This window comes from Triplophysa rosa, linkage group LG19 (assembly GCF_024868665.1).
Source record: "Triplophysa rosa linkage group LG19, Trosa_1v2, whole genome shotgun sequence".
NCBI lineage: Eukaryota > Metazoa > Chordata > Actinopteri > Cypriniformes > Nemacheilidae > Triplophysa > Triplophysa rosa.
The window spans coordinates 9,434,466-9,447,849 of NC_079908.1; the positions used below are offsets into that span (position 1 = coordinate 9,434,466).

The 13,384-nt window shown below is 38.4% G+C and overlaps 1 protein-coding gene across 2 annotated transcripts; it reads left to right on the top strand.

Annotated features, from left to right (window-relative positions):
• Positions 1-8: 8 nt before the first annotated feature.
• On the top strand, positions 9-9,790 carry LOC130570226 (polyunsaturated fatty acid lipoxygenase ALOX8-like). 2 transcript variants are annotated; one of them, XM_057360430.1, is made up of 15 exons: positions 9-1,404; positions 3,814-3,979; positions 4,278-4,491; positions 4,623-4,704; positions 5,112-5,201; positions 5,301-5,416; positions 5,561-5,733; positions 5,815-5,958; positions 6,816-7,019; positions 7,219-7,305; positions 7,391-7,560; positions 7,678-7,799; positions 8,720-8,820; positions 8,945-9,115; positions 9,270-9,790. In XM_057360430.1, the coding sequence occupies exons 2-15, from the start codon at positions 3,821-3,823 to the stop codon at positions 9,447-9,449; spliced, it is 2,013 nt and encodes a 670-aa protein (XP_057216413.1). In that variant the 5' UTR covers positions 9-1,404; positions 3,814-3,820; the 3' UTR covers positions 9,450-9,790. The 2 variants fall into 2 exon arrangements, with proteins under 2 accessions (XP_057216413.1, XP_057216414.1); XM_057360431.1 differs by lacking the exon at positions 7,219-7,305.
• Positions 9,791-13,384: the final 3,594 nt, after the last annotated feature.

Here is a 13,384-nt window from a genome sequence, read left to right on the forward strand (position 1 = left end):
GGCTGAGATACAACCGTTTAAAACTCTGGAATCTGAGAGCGCAAAAAAATCAAAATATTGAGAAAATTGCCTTTGAAGTTGTTAATCAGGGGCACTGTGGCAGACCATCCACTCACAAAAATAAAGTTTTTATATATTTAACGTAGGAAATTTACAAAATATCTTCATGGAACATGATCTTTACTTAATATCCTAATGATTTTTGGCATAAAAGAAAAATCGATAATTTTGACCCACACAATGTATTTTTGTCTTTTACTAAAAATGTTCCCGTGCTACTTAAGACTGGTTTTGTGATCCAGGGTCACATATGGTTAAAGTGTTAAGGTTATGAGAAGAAATAAGCTTACAGGGGAGGAGCTGTGGTGTCGTACACCAAAGTAAAATAATATTGTAACCAAGTAATGATATGTCAGTTATCAGACTTAAACATGTTATTGGTTCACGGTTATGTTAAGGTGTCTGATTGGAGCAACTAGGGGATGTTCCGCCTCTGTCAACCGATATAAAAAAGGAAGTCTAGAATAGCACGAGGTGTGTGTTCCGGTGGTTAGAGAATGGCCACACATGTTTTGAACTGCTGTGTACAATAAAATATCTTTGTGCTGACGATATTGTTTCTCGCCGTGTTCTATCCGGTAACATCTTAAGAGAGGGACTGTTCTCTCAGACACGACACTCAGCTCCCGTGGCATCATGGGATAGAGAAGTGTCCATCCGATCCACACTCACGAATTTCGGCGGAAGTAGTAGACCATCCGGGTATTTCTCGCCTGGTACTGTTTTTTGCATACTGAGGTTTTGGACATATTATTCATGACTCATACTCATTTTCGCCTACTATATAGTATGGGAGTAGGCGATTTCGGACGCAGCCACAGCTAACTCTCCATGGCTCTGGCCTTGACATGCCGCCTCACGCATGCGCAGATCTTTATCACCGTAAATACACGAAGTGACCGTACGCTGTCTACGCCACACGCGAGTGGCACAGCGCAGTGTACTTGGTCGAAAGCAAGTGTGTGATCCAAACATCAACAACGCCGCATTCGTTCAGATATAAAATCACACCCTGCCATATTTTCAAACATAACTCTGGTTGTATGCAGCTATTTATAAGGAGACTTCTGCATCATATTACTGGTATTTTTTTTGAGACAGCGTTTACCGGTAAATTGACAGAATGCCGTTGCAACAGTACATTTGTGTAATTACCATAACGTTACCAGAATGACTATACCGGGAATTTACCAGCATTGCTGTGTGAAAAGGGCTGACACTAAAGATATGGAAATCAGGAAGAGCTCGCGCAGTTTAGGCACACGCACGAGAGGCGGAGGGCATGAGTGCATAAACAAAAAGTGAACGGTGCATTTGAATTCACATCTTCAGGGAGTACACAAGGTAAGTTTATGCGCTTATACTTGCAATGCCCTTGTGTGTTTTCTGAGACCGCTAGTGTAAAACTGAATTTTGTATTTTAATCTGGCCTTGACATATTTACATGCTTTGTCAATATGCTTGAACTGCAGATCTGTTCAAAATCCTTAATGTGCAGATTTCGTTTAGCCTACATAAACAGTAGCCTACATTTAATTTGACTCATATTTCAATGTACGTTTCAAATTCTGTTTTGGATAGCCTAGTTTCACTTATCATTATATTTTTTATTTCTTAATTAAGACCGGCATTTTTTAATGTAAACTAAACCGAAGAGCGATTTGCAGTGTTCTTAATCAGATAAGATTTTAGTTTCTGTCATTTACTACAGAACACTGAATTTAATCTGAGGACACAGTTATTTCTAGATTAAATGATGTGGTGATGATGTATGAAGTAGTATTTACAATTCAAATTTGTAATGCCGTTTGTTTTCAGCTCCATATGCAAAAATGTGCAAATTATAGCTATGAGGGCTCGAGAGCTCACTTCCTAAAGGTCATAATGACACAGAGACGTGACTAAATACTAAAACGCATATTTCACTATAAAGAAAAAATATTAAAGGAATATAAATGTAAATATTTATATATTTTATTTAGTCATTCATCTGCCCAAATAAAGATCTATTAAATCACTAGAACCCGTTAATAGTATTTATTAACCAGATAATAATTTACTGATTTCATTCAATTAATTTTCAGGTTATATCTTATTGAGGGTCAGCAATGTGTGAATACTGGAGACATTACAATGGATCCTAAAACTGACTTTGTAATAAATCCACCAAAACAAACACGATTGATGTAGCAGATCTATAATTAGTCTATAAATCTATATAACTCATCACCTAGAAATTATAAGGTTCTTTTTCATCATCTCGTGTTCGAGATCCACCTGTAGGAAGGGCATCCGTACCTGACCTCTGCAGAATCATCCAATTGCACCAAGTTTGACAGACAGGAGGGCGTGCCATATGCCAGGTTAGGGCACGCCCCCTCACCTAATTCATTTGCACGCTCTACCTTACGCGACCTCTTTGCTCCGCAGCTTTACTGTGCTTGCCTGACTTCACTAAGTCTACAGAAAGACATATCTTCGATCAGCATACGCCAGGCGTGATTGTCAGGACATTACGGTTAGCTGCAATTTGTTTCTCTCGGTCGGCTAGCCACCCACGCTTGCCACCTGTGTTTTTGTTAGGCTGCCCGCCTGTGTCTACGCTTTCACCGCTATGGATAAACTCTGCTCCTCCGTCGGACTCGCAGTCGCGTGCATGCCCTGCCGCCTGCGGCTCCCACATCGCCGCCGAAAGTTCTCAACCCAAGGGCCCCTTTTTCCGTGTTCGAGTTCGCACCCTCACACGCCACAAGTTCGAGTGTGCCCCACACACTATCTCCCTCCCCGGCTTCCAGTTTCAGAGCTGGTGGGAAATTCAGTGGTTTTAAGTGCCCTGCCGCTGTTCGAAAGTGCTCAACCACAGCCACTTCACAGTTTGCACAAACCACCCCTCACACAGCCAATAAAGGCTTTTGCCCCTCTGTGTGTTCGTGCACTGTGCAGTCGTCTCTCGGACGTCCCGCATGTTGCCGCTAAATTGTCCAGTAGATGGCGTCATTGTACTCTCAGTACTCATGTGACAACTTGGCAGTCTGTGTCGGCGCCCGAATTGGTTATTCGCACCATAACGAAGGGCCACAGCTTCAGTTTGCCAGAAAACCCCCGCTCTTCTCGCACGGAAGAGAGCTCCGCTCACGTTCTGAAAAACGAGATTTCTTCCCTGCTCGAGAAGGGGGCGGTACGGGTGATACCCCTGCATTTATGCAATCAGAGGTTTTATTCCCTTTATTTTCTTACTGTTTGTAACCCCAGTTCTCTGAAACATCGAGTGGAGAGATCCACCAAGTTTGCCCTGCTTGCTGCACGAGAAGCGAATATGCTCACTGAGGTAAGGTAGCCTTTATGCATTAGGTGAGGGGGCGTGCCCTCACCTGGCATAGGGCACGCGCTCCTGTCTGTCAAAGCCAGACTTGGCGCAATTGGATTCTTCTGCAGAGGTCAGGTATGGATGGCCTTCCCATGGATCTCTCCACTCGATGTTTCAGAGAAAACGAACAGTACGAACAGTAACCTATTGTTCTGTCTGCATTCTGAGCAGTTTTGAGATAACAAGCTTCAAAGTTTTTACATTCTATACGACTTACATTCTTATACGATGTAACACAGATATTCCATATGTTTTGTTTCATATTACAAAACATTCTATTCCAATAATATTGTTTGGCTTTTTCGAATGTTTGCATGTAAATTCAGGCCTTGCTTTAGACTTGAAATATGACTCTCATTTCTAGGCTTCTCATTTTTAATGCTTAGGAACCTCATGATGAGCCAAATGGATGAATTTCATGTGACAATTCGAACCTCCGCATTACCTCTCTCAGGAACATATGGCAGTGTTTGGATCTCTCTGGTCGGTACTCTTTGCGAGACCCCTCCAGTGAAAGTGAATCCAGAACAACATCGTCTCCTGCCAGGCTCAGTAAGACCTTTACCTTTGTAGTAAATTTATCACATTGCTCTAAATACAAATATAATCAGAGTAAAATAAAAAGCAAAAGAACAGGAACTTAATACACTTGGATGAACTTGAAAGTCTTTGGATAAAAGCGTCTGCTAAATACGTGCAATGTAACGTACATGAAGCTTAAGTCATTGATAAGATTGATCAATTCACAAATATAAAAAAATGTATTAAGAAAAGATTTTCATTATAATACATAAATCTAAAGCGTCTGCTAAATGAATAAATCAGTGTAAATGGTTTGTCTTTGAAACAGGCCTATACTATTGTCATCACACCTACAGAGGAAGTTGGTAAACTGGTTTTGATGAAACTGCGTCTTGAGGCTCAGCCTGGGTTTCCAGACCTGAACTGGCACTGTCAGGATGTTGAGGTGAGACGGCATTCTGAAGATCCCAATGTGGATGTTTTTCTTTGCCATAAATGGATTCAGAGCGCAGACGGATATGTTGAGCTTCGGAACGATAAAGGTGAGCTGTTTGTGTTTTTAGTAGGAAAAACCTATCAAATTTAACCCCCAAAATATTCAGTTTATTTACACTGTAGTTTCTAGAGACATCACATCCTTATTTGTTGAAAATCTTTCTTATAACATTCTTAGTGTGTCTGAGAAAGGAGGAGACATTGGCAATCCTAACAGCTCACAGGGAGAAGGCTCTTAAGAATAAACAGCAGTCTATCAGGTACACCGTTTTATTTGTGTTTTTTAAAAGTGTTATTGAAGGAATAATTCACCTTAAAAAGGAAAATTCTGTCATTATTTACACGCCCCCCTTGTCATTTCAGACTTGTATGACTTTCTTTCTTCTGCAGAACACAAAAGAAGATATTTTGAAAAATGACGGTAACCAAAAACTATTGGTCCTCATTGACTTCTATTGTATGGACACAAATTGAAGTCAATGGGGACCAACGGTTTTTGGTTACCAACATTTTTCAAAATATCTTCTTTTGTGTTTTGCAGAAGAAATACAATCACTTAGGTTTAAAATGACAACAGGTGAGTAAATGATGACAGAATTTTCATTTTGAAGGTGAACTACTCCTTTAAAACAGTTTTCCCATAACTAATAAGAATGTTTGTCTGTAGGTTTGGCACATTTGTTGACGGCGTCCTTGGATGTGTGGACATGCCCAGTGCGGCAGCTCTAGGTCCCAACCTGACTCACATTCGTCAAAGGTATGATTTACTGTTCTTAAACTCCAAGACTAGTTTTTTTTATGGATTAATTCTTAGCTGAATTTGACAATGGAATATTGTCCTTCACTTGTCTGTCAGTCCAGGCAGCAATGTGCACTATCTAAAAGGTTTTACTGAAAGAGGAACATCTTGGAATAGTCTACAAGAACTTGAGACATTCTTCCTGTTCAACGGAAGAGAGAACACAGTTGCGAGTATGAACAAATACATTACGTCAAATAAATAACCACAATGTCGACAGCGTAATTTGCAAACGCTGCCCCTTCTCAAAAAATGTGCTCTCTCAACTGTGTTTGTGTTTTAATTTGATAGTTTCTTGTCATGCATTTCACTTGCAGAATATGTTCAGGCCCATTGGAAAGAGGATGCATTCTTTGGGTATCAATGCCTCAATGGCTCCAATCCGCTGTGTGTCAAGCAGATCCGCAGCCTGCCACCCAACTTCGCTGTCACTTCAAAGATGGTCAGATCTTTTTTGCCGGAGGGGTCTTCCCTGAAGCGTGAGATGGAGGTGTGTTCGTGTGCATGTGTGATATACAATGAGGCATTTGGATTTGTCAAACTGTAATTGTTATTGTTGCATATATCACAGAAAGGACGTGTTTATCTTCTGGATTATGAGATTCTGGATCAGTTGCCTGACAATACTGTCAGTGGCAAGCAGACGTACTTGACTGCTCCTTTATGTCTGCTGCATTACAACCAAATTGAAGAACTAAAGCCAATTGCCATACAGGTATGGGTTTATAGTAGTCACATGAAATACATTTGCAAAGTTGACCTGTTCTGTGGTGTGAATTGCTACAGGGCTGTACAAGTACTTCAACTGAAATGAAATAGCAACATGTGCAATTTATAAGATGTATTATATATATATACAGTATATATATTAGCAAATTTTCCTTTTTATGCGAGATCAATTTAGGATCAATAAGGATGTAAAGCAAAAAAATTGCTGTACTGCAGTAATTCACAAGACCTACATAACAAATAACGATATTTAGGCATTTGTTTACCATCATTAATATCATACTATAAATCAAAAACTGACACTAACGTGTGGTTTACACCATAGGGTTTACGCTAATATGCTCTTGACAATATTACATAACTCTAAAAGTTAACTTTAAAACTTCAAAAGTACACATGCAACAGTCTCACGACATTCGTGACATAGAAATTTAATCTATTCATTGTGTTCGTGGACATGATTTTCTCCTTTTTGTGTCACTCAGCATGACTTTTTGGCGGGAAATTCTTGTCCAAGAACACGAATCAATCGATTCTAAATTTCTTAACCAAATGTCACAAACTGCCGTGAGACTGGGTTGTCATATTATAGATGTTCGTCAAATGCATTGCTGATGTTAAATGTTTATAATGAATTATTATATGTTATTAATTTAGGGGTTTTTTTGTCTTTATGATGTGCTTAATGTGACAGTTTCCTTGATCAAGCTGCTAAAAACCTGTCCTGAAATGCATTTTTGAACACTGAAATGCATTTTTACATTTAAATTGTGAATAAGGAAATACATTGGCAAATCTTGAGCATGGAATGAATCTACAGGTTAAATCATTTTCTTATTTCAGCTTCAACAGTCTCCTGGTCCACAGAACCCTGTTTTCTTGCCTTCTGATTCTGCAGCGGATTGGTTGTTAGCAAAGATATGGGTGCATAATTCAGATTTTATAGTCCATCAGCTGCTTTCCCACCTGTTGCGCACTCATCTTGTAGGAGAGGTGTGTTGTACAGCCACGCTCAGACATCTACCGGAGATTCATCCTCTGTACCAGGTACAAACAAACAAACAAACCTTGAGATATGTTACAAAAAAGAAACAGAACACATTAGGACGTTGAGGAAAGTATGAACGAATGATTTGATCTCACTCTTATTATTTCTGTTTTTTATGCATTTATGATTTGACCTGGATGCTAGATACTTTGAATTCCTAAGCTGTTAAAAACACATTTTCTTTTGTTGTTTTTTTAGCTCCTCATGCCACATATACAAACTACCCTTCAGATCAACATTCAAGCTAGAGCAACCCTTCTGGCCAAAAATGGTGTTTTTGACAAGGTTCCTTTAATGTGTATGGGGGAAAATAAGTGAATCCATTTATACTTGAGAGTTCGTTTAAACATTTTTTTCTCTCTCTATGAAGTCTATGTCTTGGAGTCTGGAGGCAGTAAAGCTGCTGCTTGCTCGAGGAACTCAGCGTCTGCGCTATAGCTCGATGTGTGTGCCAGATGACCTGAGATGCCGTGGACTGGATACACTCCCCATCTGCTATTACGCACAAGATGCTATCAGGGTGTGGGATGCTCTACATAGGTACATTAGGAAGACTGATGTGGTTGAATATTTATTCTTTTACTCTATTATGAATGAGACATTGATATATGTTCAATGTGAAGTGTGTGAAGTGAATACATGATTTGCGTTTGCCAGGTTTGTTGAGGGCTGGAGTAGTTTGTATTACTGTAATGATGAGGACGTCCAGCAGGACTGTGAGCTGCAGAACTGGATTAGAGAGATCTTCATGGAGGGATTCCTCGGTCTTATTCACATAGGTTAACACCCCAAATAAAAACACACATTCAATCACACAACCATCGCCTTGGAATTATAAGGTTCTATCTTATAATCTTATCATTTTTGTCAAAATTGAGTTATTCACATATTTTTATTCTATGACTTATTTACATTTTGAGATGAATATCATAGAATGCACATAGAATTCCTTATAATTCCAAGGCGACAAATATTTGTCAAAAAACCCCATTTTGTTTTAAGCAACAAAACTTCTAATGCCATGTTCATTTGCTATTTTGAGGAAGATCTAACAACATTGGAATTTTAATTTAACTTTGTATTAATAAACACTGAATATGTCTTTCACTGAAGAATAAAAATGAATTTTAACATGAAATAAAATTTTTGAAAGAAAGAAGGCTTAACCCTAAGAGTAAAAGGGAAAACATAAAACATTTTACAGATGGTTTCAGCGGCAACAACATAAACAAACGTTATGTGGCCCAAACTTAACCTCTGCAAAGAATCAATAACCGTTGAGTAGTTTTCATTTATTTTAATAAAATTAATATAAAACAAAATACTAATATTAATGACATTTATATAAATTAAATGAAAAATAAATAGTTATTATAACAAAACACAGAATGTAAGTTAACTTGCGTCCGATGAAACTGTATAAGCTGTTGACAGCTTTACCAATAAACAGATGCTGTATCATAAAACAATCATTATAGCTCTGAGATCATTTTTTATAAGATATGCAATACATATAAGATATTAAATTTATCAAAATGATATGTAAAAATTGTATCCATGTTCATTCGTGTAAATTTTATCCTAAGCAACAGTCGGTCCTTTGATTTCTATTTAGTGACGACATGCAGAGTAGCCCTGTCCTAAAAATCCTGCTTCATATCACAACATCATTGCTTTATTTCCATGTCATATTCTCCAGGAATCCCACAGTCATTTCAGACTACTGCTGAAATGTGTAAATTTGTCACCATGGTGATCTTCTCCTGCTCAGCGCTTCACTCAGCTGTCAACTTCTCTCAGGCATGTACAGTCTTCATATTAGGAGCCCTAGTCACTTCACTTAGCTTTGATGCGATGGTTCACTCAAAAAATAAAAATTCTTTCATCTTCCTTTGTGTTTTTCTATCCTCACCTCAACATTCAGATGGATTACAACCTTTGGATACTGAATAGTCCAGCAGCCATGGTACGCCCTCCTCCTCAGACCAAAGGCCAAATATCAGTGGATGAGCTTCTCTCCTTTCTTCCAGGAGTGAATTCCTCTTGTCATGTACTAAGTGTCTTGAGTCTGCTGTCACATCGTGCCATTGACTATGTAAGTTGTGGTTGACTGGACTGCATGAATTGTACACTGTATGTGTCAGTTTCCATGTATGTTATTTTCATACAGCTGCAGACCAATCCAATTCTAAGTCAACATACATGATTATGCAGGTGTAGTGTTTATCTAGCTTGTCCTTTCTCTCTAGGTGCCCCTGTGCCACTATAAGGAGTGGTACTTCCGCAGTGGCGCCACCCTCAGGCTTGTGGAGAAAGTACAGAAGGAGTTGAAGAAGATAGCAAGAGACATCACAAAAAGAAACACACAGCTGGAGTTACCCTACACTTATCTGTCCCCAGATTATATTGAAAACAATCTGGCCATCTGAGTCTAACGAATCAAGCACTGTTTTTCTTCTTTAGAAGTAGTATCATTGGGGGGTTGAACGGGTTTTCTGGATTTTAGAAATATCATAAGTAAACATTACATAAACCATGTGTGGTGTTTATTTTGATGTACCACTGTATTCATTTTGAAAGAATGTTTTTTTTCTAATGTGATAGTACGTGTGAATCAACGATTTTGTGGACAACAAAATCACCAATAACCCAATTTAAATAAAAAGTCTGATAAATATTTGTTTCTGTTTTGCGCTGGAATGCAAGGGTAACGCAAAAAGGTCTTTGTATGAAATTAACTAAAATAACATTCAAACCGAATTCATGTATTTGTCACGGAAACAAAGGACACGCGCACCATCTAGTGTACAATCAATGCTAGTGTCATGTCAAATAAAAAGTCAAAGGTGAGTGCGCGTCATCCATAGAGTGCAGAAACTCTCCACAACAACAGCAATTCGTACACTCTTCTCATTAACAAATTCCGTTGTTTGTGAAATATTACATGCAATGTTGGGGTGTGTAGGCTACAAGTTAAAATGTGTTGCATTGGTTTAAGATATACATACGATATATGCTTTATTTTTAAGGAATAATTTGTGTGAGTGTCCAGGCGGAACACAGAAGGATGTTTATCCTTTGAAATGATTCAACTGTTGATCACACATCTAGGAGGTAATAAAAAGCGTAGCAATGTGTTAATAGAACACATGTAGATTATATTTCAAATAAGCTCTTCAATACGAAGCATACTTAAAAGACCTTATTTAATAGTCATTGTTTCTGCATTTAAGTTTGTTGCCGCTAGTGGCGCACAAAGTACGCGCTTCACCTTCACGTCAACTTCTGCTGAACGTCAATTGCGCGCTCTTGCTAAGTGCGAAGTTCTTGGCGAACGTCGACGGCGATCTTTAGCATCGGTGTCTGGGAGGTCTAACGTTACTGTTACGGATGTCGCACACAGGCAGGTTTTATTTTTAATGGAATGTAATTAAAATAAAAGGATAAAAATATGTACGTTTGTAACTTTGTTTACCGCTAAAATGATTTATTGCATTTTAACGACAGATTAAGGATTGACGTTAGATGATAAACTCAGTGACGCATCACTATCAGAAGGTAACGTCAAGCTGTTTTTGTTCAAATTGTAAGTTTTTAATATCTGTATGTGCGTGATGTGTTACATTTTAGGCCTAAATGTTTATGAGTTTATCAAGGCTTGAATGCCTCCTCGTGGTACAGTGCGTTGCGGACACCGTGCTAAGTGTTTTACGACTAGCTACAAACGTTTTTTTTTTTTGTCGTGAATTTATTGTCAGTAATCATGCTATTTATTGAAAACCACGATTGTTGATATTGAGTTAATTCACACATATTGTAACTTATGTAGCACTATTTAACGTTTTGCCTTATGAGCCAACGAGACGTCAAACTCTCTCTGCCTCCCTACAATTGTATTGTTAGCGTGACCAAGTACAAGACAAAAAACTAAATAAACTAAATTAAAGATTAATTTGACTAATAGCATCATTTCTTTCTGATATCTTAAATCTGATTCAGTGACAGCCCTACACCTGATGGCCTGATCAATACCCTGGTATTTCTTTTAATGTAGTAGCTAAGCAAATGTCTGAAATGGCATGCAAGAAAAGCCTTCTAAAACTATATTGTTTGTTTATTCTACAGGTCGTGACTGCAGAAGATTGTAGGGGACAGCACTTCTGACGTTGGGGTGAGCTTGGATACTTCTCGTACACTTCTGATTTACATGAGGTATGAGCTTGCTGTCAGACCGTCTGTCTAGCATGGCTAACAATAGACATGAATTGTTAAAAATGATGTTTGGTTCTTAAATAAATGATTTTTTTTAGCTGGTTCACGGTATTGAAGTCAATCAAACGTTAGTTAAGGGCTGTTAATGCAAGAAACTGCCAAACTAGCCTGTCCAGTTTAAAAAGAACTGAATGAGCCAGTTCCTTTGATGTATGAGTTAGTACCATGCCTGAGCTTAAAACTTGAATTTTACTATGGTTTATTGTACATGCAGTTTTTGATTTTAGTCCAATATTGATCAGTCAAATCTGACCTAAAGGATCAGCATATGAAACCACAAAACGAACCATTTAAAGGTTTGTTTGGAGGATCTATTGACAGAAATGTCTTCAGAGGTGTAAAAAGACCTTACATAATATAGCGTTATGTTTTTATTACCTTAGAATGAGCTATTTCTATCTACATACACTGCGGGTCCCCTTACATGGAATTAATTCACCATGTTGTTTCTACAGTAGCCCTAAATGGACAAACTGCTCTACAGAGCGCGTTTCATAAATACGTTATCTCATTTGGCAAAAAAGCGAAAACGTGTGGCATCTTTGTCAGCTGTTGTAGTCCTTCGATAGGGAGGGGTGGAGTGAGCCGTTTGTTTGCAATTCGCCACCTCACCGCTAGATGCTGCTAAAATTCATACACTGGATTTTTAAGTGTTTGAAAGGCAATAATCATCCATCCATTCACACAAATAACTATTTGAATGTTTTAAGATGCATTGAAAGGACTATTGATGACTATTTAAATGTAGATGGGTTGTTAAAAGAGAAATGCATAGTGATGTCATTGTGTGATGATATAAAGAACCAATTAATCCGTTTTTTTTTAAAGAACCAGAAATCAAATTTAGCATAGTCTCACTATAAGCAAACTCAAAAAAAATCTAGGACAATAGACACTATGCATGGTGCATATTTTCCAATGAAATTGTAGGAGTTGTCTGGTCTGTATTAGACAGAAGGTTACTGCTTTTATTGTTAGAAAATTCTGTATTAAACATGCCACAATGCTATAATTCTAGGGATGCACCGAAACGAAAATTATTGGCCGAAGTCGAACATGATGCGAAACACTTGACCGAAGGCCGAATAATACCGAACACCGAACGTGGTTTTTTGCATTTCTTCTATTTATTAAGCCATTTTTTTCACTATTGCACAAACTGAATAGTCAAAATGTGCTTTTTATAATTTGTCTTGCTTTTCAATAAAATACAATACAACTTAATATAAAATTGAGCAAAACAAAGTAAATTCAAGCAAAAAAATTGAGCCCTCTCCCTTCATGAATAGCCTATATTAATTAGGCCTATAACTGACTGCTAAAAGAATGTAATGTAAGTTGATCTGTACCCCTACAACAAAACAGTTCATTAAATAGTGTCATTCCACATTAGGCTTATAAGATAAAACTACGAATAAACTAAAACTGTTGGATTATTATAGGCTACATTGCAAAATGATTTGAGAAAAAAAAAAACATCCAATGCAAGCAATTCTGACTGATGCTGACTGACAACCATTTCAGTTCACGTCTCTCCTCCAAACTCCGCCCACAAAAGCTGACTGTTCTCTCAGAAGGTGCACTCGTGGCCGGGATGCACAGAACATACTTTGACAAGTTGTTTAGTACAGGGAACTGTGTGCACGCGACCACTGTATGACGTCAAAGGATGTCGCGAGCGGCGGGGCTACTGTCAGACAGCCCGCTTCCGTCTGAAGTAAAGTTACCGACCGGTAAGTCCCATGCTGTGTCTTTCTCTGACACTTTAAAATGCTCCACACACACGCGCACACACACACACACGCACACACACACACGCACTGCCAAAATGTTTGCGGCAGTAATAAAGCGCACGCGTGTCTCTGTCTCTCTCTCTCTCTCTCTCTCTGTGCTGGATGCTGCTTGATCGTATCACGAGTCATGTTCGGTAAAATTTATTCGGCCATTTCACATTTTCGGTGGCCGAACATTCGGTGCATCCGTATGTAATACAGAGCTTATTAACTTATTTGAGCTCCAGCTTTTAAATACATCCAACGTATAAATGTAACGTGTGGGTATGCCCCATTTTATAGAGATTCTAAGAAATTTT